The sequence below is a fragment of the Salvelinus alpinus genome, chromosome 20 (genome assembly GCF_045679555.1).
Source record: "Salvelinus alpinus chromosome 20, SLU_Salpinus.1, whole genome shotgun sequence".
Lineage (NCBI taxonomy): Eukaryota > Metazoa > Chordata > Actinopteri > Salmoniformes > Salmonidae > Salvelinus > Salvelinus alpinus.
In genome coordinates, this window is record NC_092105.1 from 3,377,097 (window position 1) to 3,399,541 (window position 22,445).

General features: G+C 50.4%; 1 protein-coding gene across 5 annotated transcripts in view; it reads left to right on the forward strand.

Annotated features, from left to right (window-relative positions):
* The first annotated feature begins 517 nt into the window (after nucleotides 1-517).
* Nucleotides 518-22,445, forward strand: part of LOC139546211 (pneumococcal serine-rich repeat protein-like) — a 92,454-nt gene continuing 70,526 nt past the window's right edge. For 3 of the 5 annotated variants that reach the window (XM_071354331.1, XM_071354333.1, XM_071354335.1), the window contains exons 1-8: nucleotides 518-640; nucleotides 1,459-4,283; nucleotides 4,606-4,703; nucleotides 6,375-6,438; nucleotides 8,785-8,897; nucleotides 18,870-18,980; nucleotides 19,110-19,186; nucleotides 22,061-22,255. In XM_071354331.1, the coding sequence (XP_071210432.1) occupies nucleotides 1,540-4,283; nucleotides 4,606-4,703; nucleotides 6,375-6,438; nucleotides 8,785-8,897; nucleotides 18,870-18,980; nucleotides 19,110-19,186; nucleotides 22,061-22,255 (3,402 nt within the window). In that variant the 5' untranslated portion in view covers nucleotides 518-640; nucleotides 1,459-1,539. The remainder of the gene's footprint in view (nucleotides 641-1,458; nucleotides 4,284-4,605; nucleotides 4,704-6,374; nucleotides 6,439-8,784; nucleotides 8,898-18,869; nucleotides 18,981-19,109; nucleotides 19,187-22,060; nucleotides 22,256-22,445) is intronic. The other 2 variants (XM_071354332.1, XM_071354334.1) reach the window with 2 other exon arrangements.

Below are 22,445 nucleotides of genomic sequence, written 5' to 3' on the forward strand. Positions count from 1 at the left end.
CCCTAACCTGAACCATGTTAGCTAACCCTTCCCCTAACCTGAACCCTTTTAGCTAACCCTTCCCCTAACCTGAACCCTTTTAGCTAACCCTTCCCCTAACCAAAACCCTTTTAGCTAACCCTAACCTTAACCACTAACCCTAACCCATAGAGCTGGCTACCTAGCCACCTAGATCAGTGGTTTCCAACCAGGGGTTCTTGGCCTATCCACAGGGGGTACATGAGAAGATAAGCTTACTGGTAAAATGCACATGGGGAGTACTTCAGGGGTACTCCTGGCAGAGCAAAATTCAGTTGGTGGTGCAGTAAAGCAAAATTCAGTTGGTGGTGCAGTAAAGCAAAATAACGTTAGACACAACAAATTGCAAATCGTAACATATCATACGAATTATATTTCGTAACATATCATACGAATTGTATTTCGTGACATATTATACGAAATGGATGATGGAAGTCCCGCGATTAATACAAACCATATGCCTACGAAACGTAACATGTAATAAATGGTGTGTCTCGGGTTTACCTACAGGATAATACGACATGCTCTGAGCACGTTGAGGGAGGGATTCCCTTGTGGTATAGACACTTTTTTTTGTGTGAAAAGCACCACCACTACTACTGTTGCCACGCGTCCGGCGCAGGTAAATATAAACATGATCAATTGTAACCATGTGCCAGTTTTGAATATTAAGTAACTTGCTAGGTCTCTGAAATTCGTTAATGTTATTTCGAGGTTGTTGGCTCTAGTTGAGTTTTGGGGGGGGCGTCGTCCTGAGCATGTAAAGTTGTCCATGTTTCACACCTAGCTAGCTAACGTAGCTAACGTTAACTAGCTTGTTGCTAGGCCCTTAGAACGTGCTTCAGGAATCCATTTGAGTTTGACTTGATTCGAATTTCTAGTCATCTAACGTTAACGATATTACCTATTCCATTGGAATTGATTCTGAATCATGAATGTAATCTACCGGTAGCTAACTCTAGCTGGCTAGCAAGTGTTTGACAGCAAGTGACGGCTAGCTAACGTCAGCTAGCTTCATGTTGAAACCACATGGCTGCCTACCGGCTCGCTAACGTTAGCAGACGACCGGCTATTTCCCCTTACGGTACCGTCACCGTGCATTTAAAAGTGCAGATACATTCGGTCGATGTTGTCTAAATCTATTTAGCCGTGATACTTGTAAACTGGCTAGCGTATTGCTAAGCTAATGTTACCGGTGCTAACTGACTTCTCTCTGCTTACATTGATTGTCATAGATCTTTATCCACTTACTACCTAGCTAGCATGTTGGCTTACTTACCAAGCTAACTGTGGACTAGAATTGCTTGCAACTTATCTAGCTAGCTGTTATTCCACATGCCGTTGTATTTATAGATTCATGTTGTCACTTAATCAGACCACTTGTGTCAACTTTCATTATTCCGTTTTTTTAATCTCATCAATGGATTTGTTTTGTTTCAGTGGCATGGTGATCCCCTGGTGCCCTCAATTCCCTGATGTGTCAGCCAAAGTCCATGCCAGGAGGGTGTGAGATGGCACTTGATGGCCTCCAATGGAGCTGAAGACAAGTTGAATACAAGGGCCTCCTGCTCCCGGTCATCAAACCTCATTATTCGAGCCAAGTCGGCAGTGTTTTATACTGTTGACAGTCACACTAGGCCCTTCAGCTCGCATGAGAAGAAGACCCTTCAGTCCTGTGCCAGAGTCCCCCAGGTCACCAGTGACTCTATAGGTCAGCTGAATGCGAGGGTGGGTCAGACTCAGAAGAACCAGCTCCATACTGCCTCAGGGACCCTTCTACAACGTGCCTTCAACCGTTCTGTGCCTGCTGCCACTTACCTAGCTAACGAGCCACAGCGTCCTGGTAGCGCAGGTGCTAATTTAGCTAGTGGTCATAGTAATGTTCAGTGTCAACCAACTGTTCTCTCTAAGAGTACACAGATATCCAGTGCTGACATTATCTCATACAGACATAACCCTGGTGTGTTGGAGCCAACCGTAAACAGCTATCGGCACGGCTGCAACTTGGACTCACTGAAGTTAAGATCACGGATCCTGGCCCGCAAAAGAGCCTTGTCGCCCCAGCCTGCTCCCTATCCAACGTGTCCCTGTCCACCAAAGGCAGAACGTGTCCCAGACTCGCAGAACAACGCTGCGTCACAGCCTGCTGAAAGCACCAACACCACCAGCATGCCCACCAACCAGTCAGTCCCCTGGACCAGTGGCAAGCTGAGAGACAATAGCAAAGGGTTTATGAGGCCCACTATGGGTAAAGTGCCTTCCTGTTCCAGACAGGAGACTACCCAGACAAGAGACTCAGCAAAACCTTTGTCCCCCCAGACCAAATCGGCCTCCTATTGCTGTAGGGTGGACAATGGGGATGGCAAAACCCAGACTAAGTTCACACACCACCCCCACAACACTGTGCCTTTGCAGGATAGGTCATCCCACCACCAGGATGTGTCACTGGATCAGACATGGAGGCTCCAGGACCCGCATCAGTTTGAGAGCCCGATGGCAGCAGACATGGCGGGTCACTCCCAGAGGCTGGGCTTTTGTGCTGCTGTCCACGGGGCTCCTGGAGCTCCTCATAACACATCAACAGAGAGGATCAGGAAGGTCAACTCTGAGGTGGAGTATACTGAGGCCGTGAGGAAGCTGACACAGTCACGGAGCGCGCTCACTCTTCATCCCAGGAACGGGACTGTTATTAGTTTTACTACTGGAACACCAGGGTCCAACGTGGATCTAGTCCAGCTGGGCAAAGCAATGACTAATAGCCCTGTCATCTCTGTCAGCCACAGCCCTGCTCCAGCCAAACCCTCTGTACCACTCTGCCTTACTATGAGAGACCAGCCTTTTTCCATGGAGACCTCCAGTGCCTCTGGGCTCGACAGTAACACCACAACAAACAGTAGTAGCACAACAGCCTCCATGGCACCTCTACCCCATGCAGGGATAACTCCGACCCAGTCCTATACCCAGGCCAGTGCCACAGCTAGTTCTACTGCAGGGATAACTCCAACCCAGTCCCTTACCCAGGCCCCTGCCACAGCTAGTTCTGGTGTAGGGATAACTCCGACCCAGGCCAGTGCCACAGCTAGTTCTGGTGTAGGGATAACTCCGACCCAGTCCTTTACCCAGGCCACTTCCACAGCTAGTTCTGGTGTAGGGATAACTCCAACCCAGTCCCCTACCCAGGTCAGTGCCACAGCTAGTTCTACTGCAGGGATAACTCCGACCCAATCCCCTACCCAGGCCAGTGCCACAGCTAGTTCTGGTGTAGGGATAACTCCGACCCAGTCCTATAGCCAGGCCAGTGCCACAGCTAGTTCTGGTGTAGGGATAACTCCGACCCAGTCCTATAGCCAGGCCAGTGCCACAGCTAGTTCTGGTGTAGGGACAACTCCGACCCAGTCCTATAGCCGTGCCACAGCTAGTTCTGGTGTAGGGACAACTCCGACCCAGTCCTATAGCCAGGCCAGTGCCACAGCTAGTTCTGGTGTAGGGATAACTCCGACCCAGTCCTATAGCCAGGCCAGTGCCACAGCTAGTTCTGGTGTAGGGATAACTCCGACCCAGTCCTATAGCCAGGCCAGTGCCACAGCTAGTTCTGGTATAGGGATAACTCCGACCCAGTCCTATAGCCAGGCCAGTGCCACAGCTAGTTCTGGTGTAGGGATAACTCCGACCCAGTCCTATAGCCAGGCCAGTGCCACAGCTAGTTCTGGTATAGGGATAACTCCGACCCAGTCCTATAGCCAGGCCAGTGCCACAGCTAGTTCTGGTGTAGGGATAACTCCGACCCAGTCCTATAGCCAGGCCAGTGCCACAGCTAGTTCTGGTGTAGGGATAACTCCGACCCAGTCCTATAGCCAGGCCAGTGCCACAGCTAGTTCTGGTATAGGGATAACTCCGACCCAGTCCTATAGCCAGGCCAGTGCCACAGCTAGTTCTGGTGTAGGGATAACTCCGACCCAGTCCTATAGCCAGGCCAGTGCCACAGCTAGTTCTGGTATAGGGATAACTCCGACCCAGTCCTATAGCAGTGCCACAGCTAGTTCTGGTGCTAGTTCCATCCCAGAGAACACTGAGATGTGTTCTGAGTCCGCCTCAGGTTCTTCTCAGAGTCAGAGGCCTTCTGTCACCTCGGTGACCACCCAGATATCAGCCATACACCTGACCGAAGAGAGGAGTGTCCTGTCTCTACAGGTGGGCCACAGCCCCTCCCAGTCCCCACCTGGCCTGGGGGAGGAACAGCAGGCTGAGTCGCCTCAGCTCCCCAGGTCAGTTCCGTTCTCCCACATTGTTGTTAGACTAGATGACGTAGCATGTTTTGAGAGCTGGGACGGGACTATATAAATCCATTCCATTATTTGTATTAAGTAGATCAGTACTGAATGTAATTGTCATGTGAATTTGATGGGGGGTCGATGTGGGTGATAAGAGGAATTAAGCTCTGTTGTGTTAACCAGCTGAAGTATTGATGTCTTGAGTATGTTCTGTCATGTCTGTTTGTCTAGGCAACTCAGTGAGTCATAGGTAGTGTGAAGCTTTTCACTATCATCTGTCTTGCTTTGTCTTTGAGTTTCCTGTCTGTCCATACAGTCCACAGAGTGTTACCATGCAGGAGGATGGAGACAGAGGGGAAGAGGACTATCCTGATGATGAGCTGGAGAATGACTGCAGTGGTGGTGATGATGATGGTGAGGAAGACCCCTTTAACTATTAATTTAAACCCTAATCAACTAGACATGTAAAAATTACACCACTTAATTGGACCGCTGTAGCTAGGCTAACATATTTGGACCGCTGTAGCTAGGCTAACATATTTGGACCGCTGTAGCTAGGCTAACATCATTGGACCACTGTAGCTAGGCTAACATCATTGGACCGCTGTAGCTAGGCTAACATCATTGGACCGCTGTAGCTAGGCTAACATCATTGGACCGCTGTAGCTAGGCTAACATCATTGGACCGCTGTAGCTAGGCTAACATCATTGGACCGCTGTAGCTAGGCTAACATCATTGGACCGCTGTAGCTAGGCTAACATCATTGGACCGCTGTAGCTAGGCTAACATCATTGGACCGCTGTAGCTAGGCTAACATCATTGGACCGCTGTAGCTAGGCTAACATCATTGGACCGCTGTAGCTAGGCTAACATCATTGGACCGCTGTAGCTAGGCTAACATCATTGGACCGCTGTAGCTAGGCTAACATCATTGGACCGCTGTAGCTAGGCTAACATCATTGGACCGCTGTAGCTAGGCTAACATCATTGGACCGCTGTAGCTAGGCTAACATCATTGGACCGCTGTAGCTAGGCTAACATCATTGGACCGCTGTAGCTAGGCTAACATCATTGGACCGCTGTAGCTAGGCTAACATAGTTGGACCGCTGTAGCTAGGCTAACATAGTTGGACCGCTGTAGCTAGGCTAACATCATTGGACCGCTGTAGCTAGGCTAACATCATTGGACCGCTGTAGCTAGGCTAACATCATTGGACCGCTGTAGCTAGGCTAACATCATTGGACCGCTGTAGCTAGGCTAACATCATTGGACCGCTGTAGCTAGGCTAACATCATTGGACCGCTGTAGCTAGGCTAACATCATTGGACCGCTGTAGCAAGGCTAACATCATTGGACCGCTGTAGCTAGGCTAACATCATTGGACCGCTGTAGCTAGGCTAACATCATTGGACCGCTGTAGCTAGGCTAACATCATTGGACCGCTCTAGCTAGGCTAACATCATTGGACCGCTCTAGCTAGGCTAACATCATTGGACCGCTCTAGCTAGGCTAACATCATTGGACCGCTCTAGCTAGGCTAACATCATTGGACCGCTCTAGCTAGGCTAACATCATTGGACCGCTCTAGCTAGGCTAACATCATTGGACCGCTGTAGCTAGGCTAACATCATTGGACCGCTGTAGCTAGGCTAACATCATTGGACCGCTGTAGCTAGGCTAACATCATTGGACCGCTGTAGCTAGGCTAACATCATTGGACCGCTCTAGCTAGGCTAACATCATTGGACCGCTGTAGCTAGGCTAACATCATTGGACCGCTGTAGCTAGGCTAACATCATTGGACCGCTGTAGCTAGGCTAACATCATTGGACCGCTGTAGCTAGGCTAACATCATTGGACCGCTCTAGCTAGGCTAACATCATTGGACCGCTGTAGCTAGGCTAACATCATTGGACCGCTCTAGCTAGGCTAACATCATTGGACCGCTGTAGCTAGGCTAACATCATTGGACCGCTGTAGCTAGGCTAACATCATTGGACCGCTGTAGCTAGGCTAACATCATTGGACCGCTGTAGCTAGGCTAACATAATGAATCCAATGCTATACCTTTTTTTCTCCTCAGAAGGGTCTGACTGCTCCTCTATGAACGATGCCTCGTCCACAGCCTCCATACCCGTTCTGCCAAGGTAAGTTGAATCATTTTTCTGTGTGATTTAAAAAAAAAAATGTCGATGAATCGTTGACATTGTTGGAATGCTTTGTGCATTTTGAAGATAGTAATTATTATCTTATTGAAATGGACTCTTGGTCAGAGGAGTTTTGTCTGGATTGATTGAAAGAGAAACATGTTATTACTATTCTATTATTTATGTTGTTATATATTTTGACAATGTTTGCAATTCAGCGTTGTTTTGGTAATTTACAAGACTACAAGTTCACCTGGATCATAACAGAAATCTGAAACGGTCCGTAGAGTAAATCCCCAGTCATGGTTTCAGGCCATCGAATACAACAGGTGTAGACCTCACAGTGACATTCTTACTTACAAGCCATTAACCAACAATGCAGTTCAAGAAATAGAGTTAAGAAAATATTTACAAAATAAAGTAAAAAAATTCATGAAAAGTAACATAATACAATTACGAGGCTATATATGTGCTACCTGTCCCAGACCTGCTGTTTTCAACTCTCTAGAGACAGCAGGAGCGGTAGAGATACTCTTAATGATCGGCTATGAAAAGCCAACTGACATTTACTCCTGAGGTGCTGACTTGCTGCACCCTCTACAACCACTGTGATTATTATTATTTGACCATGCTGGTCATCTATGAACATTTGAACATCTTGGCCATGTTCTGTTATAATCTGCACCCGGCACAGCCAGAAGAGGACTGGCCACCCCTCATAGCCTGGTTCCTCTCTAGGTTTCTTCCTAGGTGTTGGCCTTTCTAGGGAGTTTTTCCTAGCCACCGTGCTTCTAAACCTGCATTGCTTGCTGTTTGGGGTTTTAGGCTGGGTTTCTGTACAGCACTTTGAGATATCAGCTGATGTAAGAAGGGCTATATAAATACATTTGATTTGATATACAGGGATTACCGGTTCTCAGACAATGTAAATAGTCTAGGTGGCCAGACAATTTTTTTGATTAATTGTTAATCAAATTTTGATTAATTTGATTAATTGTTCAGCAGTGTTATGACTTGGGGTTAGAAGCTGTTAAGGAGCCTTTTGGACCTAGACTTGGCTCTCCGGTACCGCTTGCCGTGCGGTAGCAGAGAGAACAGTCTAAGACTTGGGTGGCTGGAGTCTTTGACCATTTGACTTGAAGTCTTTGACCATTTGACTTGAAGTCTTTGACAATCATTAAGTGTCATTGATTTTTAACAGAAGGTTCAGTTCGTTATAGTCTATAACTTAAAAGATAATGAGGTTTTACAATACCAGGAAGTCATGTTGTTGATCTGTACACTTGAAACAGAAAAAACCCACAAATGATTTGAGAGAAATGTCCATTTTATTAATCTGTGAAAGACGGTAGTGTTCCGTTTCATCCTATTGTGACTAGATCTCTGTAGAATGACCATTCATAACTCATATAGCCCTCCCGGTTGGGCCACCTGACAGTTCCCTGGTACGACGATGACAAAACCCAAGAGAGAATTGAACTTTATTTTTTTTTCTAGTGGTTGCTGCCGGTGAAAGGTTGAAAGCACAGAGGCTAGTGGAAAGGTCTCCCAATTATCCTTCAATAATGGGGACATGAGTCTCTGTGTGGTCGAATAGTGCTTGGCCCGTGGGATCATTGTCATACCGTGACGTCCCAGCTGATTGGGTGATTAGTATTAGGCCGTGTTTGTTTTCTTTACAGCAAAAGCCCATGTAGAGTCAGGTCTATTACCTCCAGTTTTAATGCCACTCGCTCTCAGTAGAGAGTCAGACTAGTGTTTTTGAAGCAGGAGGACCAAGCAGGAGGAACAACAACATGACTGTCATGTGAGTTTTTTAGTTTTTTTTGTTGTTGGTTCAATTCTTTGCCCAGAGAATTTACCATTTATCTGACAAATGTTTTTAATTTGAAGATGGTGAAGAAGAATCGAATGCGATTGGAGTTTTTTATTTATTTTTATTGATTGATCTTGAAGGAGTTGATTTGGTTAGAAAATACTTTTAATTTAAAATGTCTCCTGCTTTTCCAAAGACATGGCCGACCGTGCCTCTCGAGCTAAACGGTAGTATTTAAACCTGTGAATTATCCTGCTAGGTGCCAACTAGCAGTCTTGTTTTATTCCACTGGACATTGATGACCAGGAAGTAGTCGTGTTGTCTGTGGCACGGTGGCAGAAATGGAACACTGTGTTGAAAATGATAGTTGGCAGGGAAGAAATCTGTTTCCTAACTCATCACAAATTTTTCTGTTCCATATTAAACAAATATCTTTTATAGTCTGTGTCTGTTTTGATAATATTCCCAGTATTCCCGCTGTTTGCCGATTTTTAGTACAGAGTCATAACTTTAATGCCTCTGTGTTCCAGTATAACGGATGAGGAGGTGATGAGCCCTGAGTTAGAGGTGAAGCCTGCTCTGATCCCCAGCATGTTCCCCCTCATCCCCCCCACACTGTACTTCAGCACTGCCAACCAGAGAGGTAAGACACCCCTTCGCTGCGTTTTATAATGGTAGACTGCTTTAAGGCTGTATCCCAAATGGCACCCTATTCCCTATGTAGTGCAATACTATAGACCAGAGCCCTATTTCCTATGTCCTGCGGTACTTTTGACCAGGGCCCTATGGCACCCTATTCCCTATGTAGTGCACTACTTTAGACCAGGGCCCTATGGCACCCTATTCCCTATGTAGTGCACTACTTTAGACCAGGGCCCTATGGCACCCTATTCCCTATGTAGTGCACTACTTTAGACCAGCGCTCATAGGATGCCATTTAGGAAGCAGCTAATTAACTGCTTGACAATGTTGGACTGCTTTAGAATTTTGGGGGAAAATATATATATTTTATTTTATTTCACCTTTATTTAACCAGGTAGGCCAGTTGAGAACAAGTTCTCATTTACAACTGCGACCTGGCCAAGATAAAGCAAAACAGTGCGACACAAATAACAACACAGAGTTACACATGGAATAAACAAACATACAATCAATAACACAATAGAAAAATCTATATACAGTGTGTGTAAAAAGTATTTCCTTCCAATTCTATCCAAGTATGAGTCCTATCCCCCCAGTAGAGAGACTGTTGCCTCTAGTCATATCCCTCCCAGTAGGGAGACTGTTGCCTCTAGTTCTATCCCTCCCAGTAGTGAGACTGCTGCCTCTAGTCCTATCCCCCCCAGTAGGGAGACTGCTGCCTCTAGTCATATCCCTCCCAGTAGGGAGACTGCTGCCTCTAGTCCTATCCCTCCCAGTAGAGAGACTGCTGCCTCTAGTCCTACTCCTCCCAGTAGAGACTGCTGCCTCTAGTCATATCCCTCCCAGTAGGGAGACTGCTGCCTCTAGTCATATCCCTCCCAGTAGGGAGACTGCTGCCTCTAGTCATATTCCTCCCAGTAGGGAGACTGCTGCCTCTAGTCCTATCCCTCCCAGTAGAGACTGCTGCCTCTAGTCCTATCCCTCCCAGTAGGGAGACTGCTGCCTCTAGTCATATCCCTCCCAGTAGGGAGACTGCTGCCTCTAGTCATATCCCTCCCAGTAGGGAGACTGCTGCCTCTAGTCCTATCCCCCCCAGTAGGGAGACTGCTGCCTCTAGTCCTATCCCTCCCAGTAGAGACTGCTGCCTCTAGTCATATCCCTCCCAGTAGAGACTGATGCCTCTAGTCCTATCCCTCCCAGTAGTGAGACTGTTGCCTCTAGTCCTATCCCTCCCAGTAGGGAGACTGCTGCCTCTAGTCCTATCCCTCCCAGTAGGGAGACTGCTGCCTCTAGTCCTATCCCTCCCAGTAGTGAGACTGTTGCCTCTAGTCCTATCCCTCCCAGTAGGGAGACTGCTGCCTCTAGTCCTATCCCTCCCAGTAGGGAGACTGCTGCCTCTAGTCATATCCCTCCCAGTAGAGAGACTGCTGCCTCTAGTCCTATCCCCCCCAGTAGGGAGACTGCTGCCTCTAGTCCTACCCCCCCAGTAGGGAGACTGCTGCCTCTAGTCCTATCCCCCCCAGTAGGGAGACTGCTGCCTCTAGTCATATCCCCCCCAGTAGGGAGACTGCTGCCTCTAGTCCTACCCCCCCAGTAGGGAGACTGCTGCCTCTAGTCCTATCCCTCCCAGTAGGGAGACTGCTGCCTCTAGTCCTATCCCTCCCAGTAGGGAGACTGCTGCCTCTAGTCCTATCCCTCCCAGTAGAGACTGCTGCCTCTAGTCATATCCCTCCCAGTAGGGAGACTGCTGCCTCTAGTCCTATCCCTCCCAGTAGGGAGACTGCTGCCTCTAGTCCTATCCCTCCCAGTAGGGAGACTGCTGCCTCTAGTCCTATCCCTCCCAGTAGAGACTGCTGCCTCTAGTCCTATCCCCCCAGTAGAGACTGCTGCCTCTAGTCCTATCCCCCCAGTAGAGACTGCTGCCTCTAGTCATATCCCTCCCAGTAGAGACTGCTGCCTCTAGTCATATCCCTCCCAGTAGAGACTGCTGCCTCTAGTCATATCCCCCCCAGTAGGGAGACTGCTGCCTCTAGTCCTATCCCCCCCAGTAGGGAGACTGCTGCCTCTAGTCCTATCCCTCCCAGTAGGGAGACTGTTGCCTCTAGTCCTATCCCTCCCAGTAGGGAGACTGCTGCCTCTAGTCCTATCCCCCCCAGTAGGGAGACTGCTGCCTCTAGTCATATCCCTCCCAGTAGGGAGACTGCTGCCTCTAGTCCTATCCCCCCCAGTAGAGACTGTTGCCTCTAGTCATATCCCTCCCAGTAGAGACTGCTGCCTCTAGTCCTATCCCCCCCAGTAGAGACTGCTGCCTCTAGTCATATCCCTCCCAGTAGAGACTGCTGCCTCTAGTCCTATCCCCCCCAGTAGAGACTGCTGCCTCTAGTCATATCCCTCCCAGTAGAGACTGCTGCCTCTAGTCATATCCCTCCCAGTAGAGACTGCTGCCTCTAGTCATATCCCCCCCCCAGTAGGGAGACTGCTGCCTCTAGTCATATCCCCCCCAGTAGAGAGACTGCTGCCTCTAGTCCTATCCCCCCCAGTAGGGAGACTGCTGCCTCTAGTCATATCCCTCCCAGTAGAGACTGCTGCCTCTAGTCCTATCCCTCCCAGTAGGGAGACTGCTGCCTCTAGTCCTATCCCCCCCAGTAGGGAGACTGCTGCCTCTAGTCATATCCCTCCCAGTAGGGAGACTGCTGCCTCTAGTCCTATCCCTCCCAGTAGGGAGACTGCTGCCTCTAGTCCTATCCCCCCCAGTAGAGACTGCTGCCTCTAGTCCTATCCCTCCCAGTAGGGAGACTGTTGCCTCTAGTCCTATCCCTCCCAGTAGGGAGACTGCTGCCTCTAGTCCTATCCCTCCCAGTAGGGAGACTGCTGCCTCTAGTCCTATCCCCCCCAGTAGAGACTGCTGCCTCTAGTCCTATCCCTCCCAGTAGGGAGACTGTTGCCTCTAGTCCTATCCCTCCCAGTAGTGAGACTGCTGCCTCTAGTCATATCCCTCCCAGTAGAGACTGCTGCCTCTAGTCCTATCCCTCCCAGTAGAGAGACTGCTGCCTCTAGTCCTATCCCTCCCAGTAGAGAGACTGCTGCCTCTAGTCCTATCCCTCCCAGTAGAGACTGCTGCCTCTAGTCCTACTCCTCCCAGTAGAGACTGCTGCCTCTAGTCCTATCCCTCCCAGTAGGGAGACTGCTGCCTCTAGTCCTACCCCTCCCAGTAGAGACTGCTGCCTCTAGTCATATCCCTCCCAGTAGGGAGACTGCTGCCTCTAGTCCTACTCCTCCCAGTAGAGACTGCTGCCTCTAGTCCTATCCCTCCCAGTAGGGAGACGGCTGCATCTAGTCCTATCCCCCCCAGTAGGGAGACTGCTGCCTCTAGTCCTATCCCTCCCAGTAGGGAGACGGCTGCCTCTAGTCCTATCCCCCCCAGTAGGGAGACTGCTGCCTCTAGTCCTATCCCCCCAGTAGAGACTGCTGCCTCTAGTCCTATCCCCCCAGTAGAGACTGCTGCCTCTAGTCATATCCCCCCCAGTAGGGAGACTGCTGCCTCTAGTCCTATCCCTCCCAGTAGGGAGACTGCTGCCTCTAGTCCTATCCCTCCCAGTAGGGAGACTGCTGCCTCTAGTCCTATCCCTCCCAGTAGGGAGACTGCTGCCTCTAGTCCTATCCCCCCCAGTAGGGAGACTGCTGCCTCTAGTCCTATCCCTCCCAGTAGGGAGACTGCTGTCCTCTAGTCCTATCCCTCCCAGTAGGGAGACTGCTGCCTCTAGTCCTATCCCTCCCAGTAGAGACTGCTGCCTCTAGTCCTATCCCCCCAGTAGGGAGACTGCTGCCTCTAGTCCTATCCCTCCCAGTAGGGAGACTGCTGCCTCTAGTCATATCCCTCCCAGTAGAGACTGCTGCCTCTAGTCCTATCCCCCCCAGTGAGAGACTGCTGCCTCTAGTCCTATCCCTCCCAGTAGAGACTGCTGCCTCTAGTCCTATCCCTCCCAGTAGGGAGACTGCTGCCTCTAGTCCCATCCCTCCCAGTAGGGAGACTGCTGCCTCTAGTCCTATCCCTCCCAGTAGGGAGACTGCTGCCTCTAGTCCTATCCCTCCCAGTAGGGAGACTGCTGCCTCTAGTCCTATCCCTCCCAGTAGGGAGACTGCTGCCTCTAGTCCTATCCCTCCCAGTAGTGCCCTCCCAGTCAGTAGGAGACTGCTGCCTCTAGTCCTATCCCTCCCAGTAGAGAGACTGCTGCCTCTAGTCCTATCCCTCCCAGTAGGGAGACTGCTGCCTCTAGTCCTACCCCTCCCAGTAGAGACTGCTGCCTCTAGTCCTATCCCTCCCAGTAGGGAGACTGCTGCCTCTAGTCCTACCCCTCCCAGTAGGGGCCGCTCCTCAGTAGGGAGACTGCTGCCTCTAGATCCTATCCCCCCCAGTAGGGAGACTGCTGCCTCTAGTCCTATCCCTCCCAGTAGGGAGACTGCTGCCTCTAGTCCTATCCCTCCCAGTAGGGAGACTGCTGCCTCTAGTCCTATCCCTCCCAGTAGGGAGACTGCTGCCTCTAGTCCTATCCCTCCCAGTAGGGAGACTGCTGCCTCTAGTCCTATCCCTCCCAGTAGAGACTGCTGCCTCTAGTCCTATCCCTCCCAGTAGGGAGACTGCTGCCTCTAGTCCTATCCCTCCCAGTAGGGAGACTGCTGCCTCTAGTCCTATCCCTCCCAGTAGGGAGACTGCTGCCTCTAGTCCTATCCCTCCCAGTAGGGAGACTGCTGCCTCTAGTCCTATCCCTCCCAGTAGGGAGACTGCTGCCTCTAGTCCTATCCCTCCCAGTAGGGAGACTGCTGCCTCTAGTCCTATCCCTCCCAGTAGGGAGACTGCTGCCTCTAGTCCTATCCCTCCCAGTAGGGAGACTGCTGCCTCTAGTCCTATCCCTCCCAGTAGAGAGACTGCTGCCTCTAGTCCTATCCCTCCCAGTAGGGAGACTGCTGCCTCTAGTCCTACTCCCTCCCAGTAGGAGACTGCTGCCTCTAGTCCTATCCCTCCCAGTAGAGACTGCTGCCTCTAGTCCTATCCTCCCAGTAGGGAGACTGCTGCCTCTAGTCCTATCCCTCCCAGTAGGGAGACTGCTGCCTCTAGTCCTATCCCTCCCAGTAGAGACTGCTGCCTCTAGTCCTATCCCTCCCAGTAGGGAGACTGCTGCCTCTAGTCCTATCCCTCCCAGTAGGGAGACTGCTGCCTCTAGTCCTATCCCTCCCAGTAGGGAGACTGCTGCCTCTAGTCCTATCCCTCCCAGTAGGGAGACTGCTGCCTCTAGTCCTATCCCTCCCAGTAGGGAGACTGCTGCCTCTAGTCCTATCCCTCCCAGTAAGCTCTGCCTCTAGTCCTATCCCCCCCAGTAGGGAGACTGCTGCCTCTAGTCCTATCCCTCCCAGTAGAGACTGCTGCCTCTAGTCCTATCTCTCCCAGTAGAGATACTGCTGCCTCTAGTCCTATCCCTCCCAGTAGGGAGACTGCTGCCTCTAGTCCTATCCCTCCCAGTAGAGACTGCTGCCTCTAGTCCTATCCCTCCCAGTAGGGAGACTGCTGCCTCTAGTCCTACCCTCCCAGTAGAGACTGCTGCCTCTAGTCCTACTCCCCCAGTAGGGAGACTGCTGCCTCTAGTCCTATCCCTCCCAGTAGGGAGACTGTCTGCCTCTAGTCCTATCCCTCCCAGTAGGGAGACTGCTGCCTCTAGTCCTATCCCTCCCAGTAGGGAGACTGCTGCCTCTAGCTCCTGATCCCTCCCCAGTAGGGAGACTGCTGCCTCTAGTCCTATCCCTCCCAGTAGGGAGACTGCTGCCTCTAGTCCTATCCCTCCCAGTAGAGAGACTGCTGCCTCTAGTCTATCCCTCCCAGTAGAGACTGCTGCCTCTAGTCCTATCCCTCCCAGTAGAGACTGCTGCCTCAGTCCTATCCCTCCCAGTAGGGAGACTGCTGCCTCTAGTCCTACTCCCTCCCAGTAGGGAGACTGCTGCCTCTAGTCCTATCCCTCCCAGTAGGGAGACTGCTGCCTCTAGTCCTATCCCTCCCAGTAGGGAGACTGCTGCCTCTAGTCCTATCCCTCCCAGTAGAGACTGCTGCCTCAGTCCTATCCCCCCCAGTAGGGAGACTGCTGCCTCTAGTCCTATCCCTCCCAGTAGGGAGACTGCTGCCTCTAGTCCTATCCCTCCCAGTAGGGAGACTGCTGCCTCTAGTCCTACCCCTCCCAGTAGAGACTGCTGCCTCTAGTCATATCCCTCCCAGTAGGGAGACTGCTGCCTCTAGTCCTACTCCTCCCAGTAGAGACTGCTGCCTCTAGTCCTATCCCTCCCAGTAGGGAGACGGCTGCCTCTAGTCCTATCCCCCCCAGTAGGGAGACTGCTGCCTCTAGTCCTATCCCTCCCAGTAGGGAGACTGCTGCCTCTAGTCATATCCCTCCCAGTAGGGAGACTGCTGCCTCTAGTCCTATCCCTCCCAGTAGGGAGACTGCTGCCTCTAGTCCTATCCCTCCCAGTAGAGAGACTGCTGCCTCTAGTCCTATCCCTCCCAGTAGGGAGACTGCTGCCTCTAGTCCTATCCCTCCCAGTAGGGAGACTGCTGCCTCTAGTCCTATCCCTCCCAGTAGGGAGACTGCTGCCTCTAGTCCTATCCCTCCCAGTAGAGAGACTGCTGCCTCTAGTCCTATCCCTCCCAGTAGAGAGACTGCTGCCTCTAGTCCTATCCCTCCCAGTAGGGAGACTGCTGCCTCTAGTCATATCCCCCCCAGTAGAGAGACTGCTGCCTCTAGTCCCATCCCTCCCAGTAAAGAGACTGCTGCCTCTAGTCCTATCCCTCCCAGTAGAGACTGCTGCCTCTAGTCCTATCCCTCCCAGTAGAGACTGCTGCCTCTAGTCCTATCCCTCCCAGTAGGGAGACTGCTGCCTCTAGTCCTATCCCTCCCAGTAGAGACTGCTGCCTCTAGTCCTATCCCTCCCAGTAGAGACTGCTGCCTCTAGTCCTATCCCCCCCAGTAGGGAGACTGCTGCCTCTAGTCCCATCCCTCCCAGTAGAGAGACTGCTGCCTCTAGTCCTATCCCTCCCAGTAGGGAGACTGCTGCCTCTAGTCCTACCCCTCCCAGTAGAGACTGCTGCCTCTAGTCCTATCCCTCCCAGTAGGGAGACTGCTGCCTCTAGTCCTATCCCTCCCAGTAGAGACTGCTGCCTCTAGTCCTATCCCTCCCAGTAGAGGCCGCTGCCTCTAGTCATATCCCTCCCAGTAGAGAGACTGCTGCCTCTAGTCATATCCCTCCCAGTAGGGAGACTGCTGCCTCTAGTCCTATCCCTCCCAGTAGGGAGACTGCTGCCTCTAGTCCTATCCCTCCCAGTAGGGAGACTGCTGCCTCTAGTCCTATCCCTCCCAGTAGGGAGACTGCTGCCTCTAGTCCTATCCCTCCCAGTAGGGAGACCGCTGCCTCTAGCCCTATCCCTCCCAGTAGGGAGACTGCTGCCTCTAGTCCTATCCCTCCCAGTAGAGACTGCTGCCTCTAGCCCTATCCCTCCCAGTAGGGAGACTGCTGCCTCTAGTCCTACTCCTCCCAGTAGAGACTGCTGCCTCTAGTCCTACTCCTCCCAGTAGGGAGACTGCTGCCTCTAGTCCTATCCCTCCCAGTAGGGAGACCGCTGCCTCTAGCCCTATCCCTCCCAGTAGGGAGACTGCTGCCTCTAGTCCTATCCCTCCCAGTAGAGACTGCTGCCTCTAGTCATATCCCTCCCAGTAGAGAGACTGCTGCCTCTAGTCCCCCCCCCCCCCAGGTTAGAGACCGCTGCCTCTAGCCCCCCCCCCCCCCCTCCCAGTAGGGAGACCGCTGCCTTTAGCCCCCCCCCTCCCAGTAGGGAGACTGCTGCCTCTAGTCCTATCCCTCCCAGTAGAGACTGCTGCCTCTAGTCCTATCCCTCCCAGTAGAGACTGCTGCCTCTAGCCCTATCCCTCCCAGTAGGGAGACTGCTGCCTCTAGTCATATCCCTCCCAGTAGGGAGACCGCTGCCTCTAGTCCTATCCCCCCCCCTCCCAGGGTAGAGACAGCTGCCTCTAGTCCTACCCCTCCCAGTAGAGACTGCTGCCTCTAGTCCTATCCCTCCCAGTAGGGAGACTGCTGCCTCTAGTCATATTCCTCCCAGTAGGGAGACTGCTGCCTCTAGTCCTATCCCTCCCAGTAGGGAGACTGCTGCCTCTAGTCCTATCCCTCCCAGTAGGGAGACTGCTGCCTCTAGTCCTATCCCTCCCAGTAGGGAGACTGCTGCCTCTAGTCCTATCCCTCCCAGTAGAGAGACTGCTGCCTCTAGTCCTATCCCTCCCAGTAGAGACTGCTGCCTCTAGTCATATCCCTCCCAGTAGAGAGACTGCTGCCTCTAGTCATATCCCTCCCAGTAGGGAGACTGCTGCCTCTAGTCCTATCCCTCCCAGTAGAGAGACTGCTGCCTCTTGTCCCCCCCCCAGTGTAGAGACTGCTGCCTCTAGTCCTATCCCTCCCAGTAGGGAGACTGCTGCCTCTAGTCCTATCCCTCCCAGTAGGGAGACTGCTGCCTCTAGTCCTATCCCTCCCAGTAGGGAGACCGCTGCCTCTAGTCCTATCCCTCCCAGTAGAGACTGCTGCCTCTAGCCCTATCCCTCCCAGTAGGGAGACTGCTGCCTCTAGTCCTACTCCTCCCAGTAGAGACTGCTGCCTCTAGTCCTACTCCTCCCAGTAGGGAGACTGCTGCCTCTAGTCCTATCCCTCCCAGGAGAGACTGCTGCCTCTAGCCCTATCCCTCCCAGTAGGGAGACTGCTGCCTCTAGTCATATCCCTCCCAGTAGAGAGACTGCTGCCTCTAGTCCCCCCCCCAGGGTAGAGACCGCTGCCTCTAGCCCCCCCCCCCTCCCAGTAGGGAGACCGCTGCCTTTAGCCCCCCCCTCCCAGTAGGGAGACTGCTGCCTCTAGTCCTATCCCTCCCAGTAGAGACTGCTGCCTCTAGTCCTATCCCTCCCAGTAGAGACTGCTGCCTCTAGCCCTATCCCTCCCAGTAGGGAGACTGCTGCCTCTAGTCATATCCCTCCCAGTAGGGAGACCGCTGCCTCTAGTCCTACCCCCCCCCTCCCAGGGTAGAGACAGCTGCCTCTAGTCCTACCCCTCCCAGTAGGGAGACTGCTGCCTCTAGTCCTATCCCTCCCAGTAGGGAGACTGCTGCCTCTAGTCATATTCCTCCCAGTAGGGAGACTGCTGCCTCTAGTCCTATCCCTCCCAGTAGGGAGACTGCTGCCTCTAGTCCTATCCCTCCCAGTAGGGAGACTGCTGCCTCTAGTCATATCCCTCCCAGTAGGGAGACTGCTGCCTCTAGTCCTATCCCTCCCAGTAGAGACTGCTGCCTCTAGTCCTATCCCTCCCAGTAGAGAGACTGCTGCCTCTAGTCCTACTCCTCCCAGTAGAGACTGCTGCCTCTAGTCCTATCCCTCCCAGTAGAGAGACTGCTGCCTCTAGTCCTATCCCTCCCAGTAGAGAGACTGCTGCCTCTAGTCCCCCCCCCCCAGGGTAGAGACTGCTGCCTCTAGTCCTTTCCCTCCCAGTAGGGAGACAGCTGCCTCTAGTCCTATCCCTCCCAGTAGGGAGACTGCTGCCTCTAGTCCTATCCCTCCCAGTAGAGAGACTGCTGCCTCTAGTCCTTTCCCTCCCAGTAGGGAGACAGCTGCCTCTAGTCCTACCCCTCCCAGTAGGGAGACTGCTGCCTCTAGTCCCATCCCTCCCAGTAGAGAGACTGCTGCCTCTAGTCCCCCCCCCCCCCCCCCCAGGGTAGAGACTGCTGCCTCTAGCCCTATAGATAGCTCTATTGTATATAATTTTAATCCAAATGACACCCTTCTCTCTTCATAGTGCACTACTTTCTACCAGGGCCTGTAGGGAACGTGCTTCCATTTGGTACTCATCCCTAGTCCTATTCCTGTAGCTGTATTGTGTGTTTCAGTGGAGCCCCTGCCACCAGAACAGAGGAAACTGCTCAAATGGAAGATGAGTACTGTGACTCCCAACATCGTCAAACACACCATCGCCAGGTCACACTTTAAAGTCACCAAGAGTGAGTTCCTTAATAAGGGGGTTTCAAATCCCTCCGTCTTGCCTTATTTGACATTTTAAAGACGTCTTTTTTCTTTTTCTTTTCTGTTCATATTTGTGTAAAACGTTAATAAAGTTCTTGTTGTTGCAGAAAGTCATGATTGGCTTGGCTGCTGGGGTCACCATATGAAGTCCCCTGGGTTCAAGGCCATCAGGGAATACCAGAAGGTAGGCTAGATAGGGCTGGGAACAGGGTTGGAAATTAACACCTGCCACTCGTTAAATATGGGTAGATTTTGTCATTGTTGGATAGAAAAGGTTTCTTTGACCGGCCATGTTGGCAGGTGGTCACACAGAACATTTCACAACTTTTTTGTTGATTTTGTTATTTTTTTTTATTTTTTAAGGCCACATGTAGAAGTTGGTGGAATTGACAAAAGTACTACTACAAAAGTGTGACTTTGTCCTCCTGTTTCTTCGCTCGTTACATCGTTTTCTTCACACTCTTAATTTGTTTTTCAATGTTAGTTTTAGTTTGCTGCAGCTGTCTGCTGCTAGGAAGTCATCACAGTCTGAGATTTTTCCCCCCAGCCATCACAGACAAGTGAGTGCCCAAGTTACCGCGGTAACGGCCCGGTCCCCTCTTAAAGGGGCAGCTGAATATTTGTCTCACCTAATATAATTGTCTGTGATTGAGCATGGATCACTCCTAAACTTTTATTCATGAACTTTTAGTAATTTGTTATCGTTAAAAAACACTCCTACTTTCATTGTTCTAGATTTATTTGCGTACGTCTACATTTCTGTTTAAGAGCACATCGTGTACTCGTCGTAAAGCATGTGAGCGTGGTCCTAAATTCTGATAATAAGGAAGCTGTAAAATTCAGCCTTTTGTTGCAGGGCACTTTTATTGATTTATTGATGTTCAGTTGTACAACTGTTTTCACTATTGTATCTAAAATGATTTATTTTAACATACATTGATTAAATTAAGTAGATCACAAAAATGAAATTAAGAAATATACTCGATTAACGTCTTACTTGAAATACCTTTTTATTTATTTTTAGGAAAACAAAGCATGCTCATCTGTTTTTAAATGTCTTTGTGTAATTTATGGAGAAAGATATTTTGGCTGGTTAAAAAATCTGAGTGGCTAGTGGATGTATTTGTATCTATCTGCCACAGTGGCTGGTGGACCATAATGTTTCCCACCCCGGCTGGGTATTGCCAGGGACCTCACGATATGATATTATCATGATACTTGTGCTGATTCGATATGTATTGATATTCTATACTGTGATTTTATTGCGATTTTGATATTCCAAACATATTGCTCACCATATAGTGCATTTGGAAAGTATTCAGACCCCTTGAACTTTTTCCACATTTTGTTACGTTACAGCCTTATTCTAAAATGGATTCAATCGTTTTTTCCCCCTCATCATTCTAAACACAATACCCTATAATGACATCACAATACCCTATAATGACATCACAATACCCTATAATGACATCACAATACCCTATAATGACATCACAATACCCTATAATGACATCACAATACCCTATAATGACATCACAATACCCTATAATGACATCACAATACCCTATAATGACATCACAATACCCTATAATGACATCACAATACCCTATAATGACATCACAATACCCTATAATGACATATCAAAAACTGTTTTTTAGAAATGTTTGCAAATGTATGAAAACCTTCTATCACTTTTACATAAGTATTCAGACCCTTTACTCAGTAATTTGTTGAAGCACCTTTGACAGCGATTACAGCCTTGAGTCTTCTTGGGTGTAACGCTACAAGCTTGGCACACCTGTATTTGTGGAGTTTCTCCCATTCTTCTCTGCAGATCCTCTCAAGCTCTGTCAGGTTGGATGGGGAGCATCGCTGCACAGCTATTTTAAGGTCTCTTCAGAGATGTTCGATCGGGTTCAAGTCCGGGCTCTGGCTGGACCACTCAAGGACATTCAGAGACTTGTCCCGAAGCCGCTCCTGTGTTGTCTTGGCTGTCTGCTTAGGGTTGTAGTCCTGTTGGAAGGTGAACCAGAGAATCTTGTTTCTCATGGTCTGAGAGTCCTTTCGGTGCTTTTTGTTAAACTCCAAGTGGGCTGTCATGTGCCTTTTACTGAGGAATGGCTTCTGTCTGGCCATTCTACCATAAAGGCCTGATTGGTGGAGTGCTGCAGAGATGGTTGTCCTTCTGGAAGGTTCTCCCATCTCCACAGAGGAACTCTGGAGCTCTGTCAGAGTGACCATCGGGTTCTTGGTCACCTCCCTGACCAAGGCCTTTCTCCTCCGATTGCTCAGTTTGGCCGGGCGGTCAGCTCTAGGAAGAGTCTTGGTGCTTCCAAACTTCTTCCATTCAAGAATGATGGAGGACACTGTGTTCTTGGGGACCTTCAATGCTGCAGAAATGTTTTGGTACCCTTCCCCAGATCTGTGCCCCGACACAATCCTGTCTCCGGGCTCTACGGACAATTCCATGACTTGGTTTTTGCTCTGACATGCACTGTCAACTGTGGGACCTTATATAGACAGGTGTGTGTGTCTTTCCAAATCATGTCCAATCAATTGAATTTACCACAGGTGGACTCCAATCAAGTCGTAGGAACATCTCAAGGATGATTCATGGAAACAGGATGCACCTGAGCTCAATTTTAGGTCTCATAGCAAAGGGTCTGAATACTAAATAAGGTATTTCTGTTTTTTACTTTGAATAGATTTGCAAAATTATGGGGTATAGTGTGTAGATTGATGAGTGAAAATGTTTATTTAATCCGCTTTAGAATAAGGCTGTAAATCCTTTATGAATCCACTGTATGTCTGCTGCGGAGAGACGAGAGAGATGTGTTTTTATCATTCATGGAAATAAAATTGCTTAAAAGAAATTGGCTCCATATTTAAAAAGAATCAATGAAGGGATAATGCTAGCCTGGTCCCAGATCATTTTGTGCCATATTGCCAACTCCTAGGGATCTGAGACCAGATAAAAGCACCAGCTAAACAAGAATCATATTGATTATTATTGATTCGATCTGCATTATTGACTTGTCTCTCTGTGTGTTCTCTCTAGTTGAACCACTTCCCCGGCTCGTTCCAGATCGGTCGTAAAGACCGTCTGTGGAGGAACCTGTCTAAGATGCAGGCTCAGTTTGGTAAGAGGGAATTCAGCTTCTTCCCTCGCTCCTTCGTTCTTCCTCAGGACATCAAGCTGCTGAGGAAAGCCTGGGAGGACAGTGGTAGCAGGCAGAAATGGATCATCAAGCCGGTAGGTGGATAGTATATCTAAATCAGTTTTGGGCTGTGTCTGAAATGGCTTCCGTTCCCTGGTGACGGTGCATTTCAACTGGCTTCCGTTCCCTGGTGACGGTGCATTTCTCCTGGCTTCCGTTCCCTGGTGACGGTGCATTTCTCCTAGCTTCCGTTCCCTGGTGACGGTGCATTTCTCCTGGCTTCCG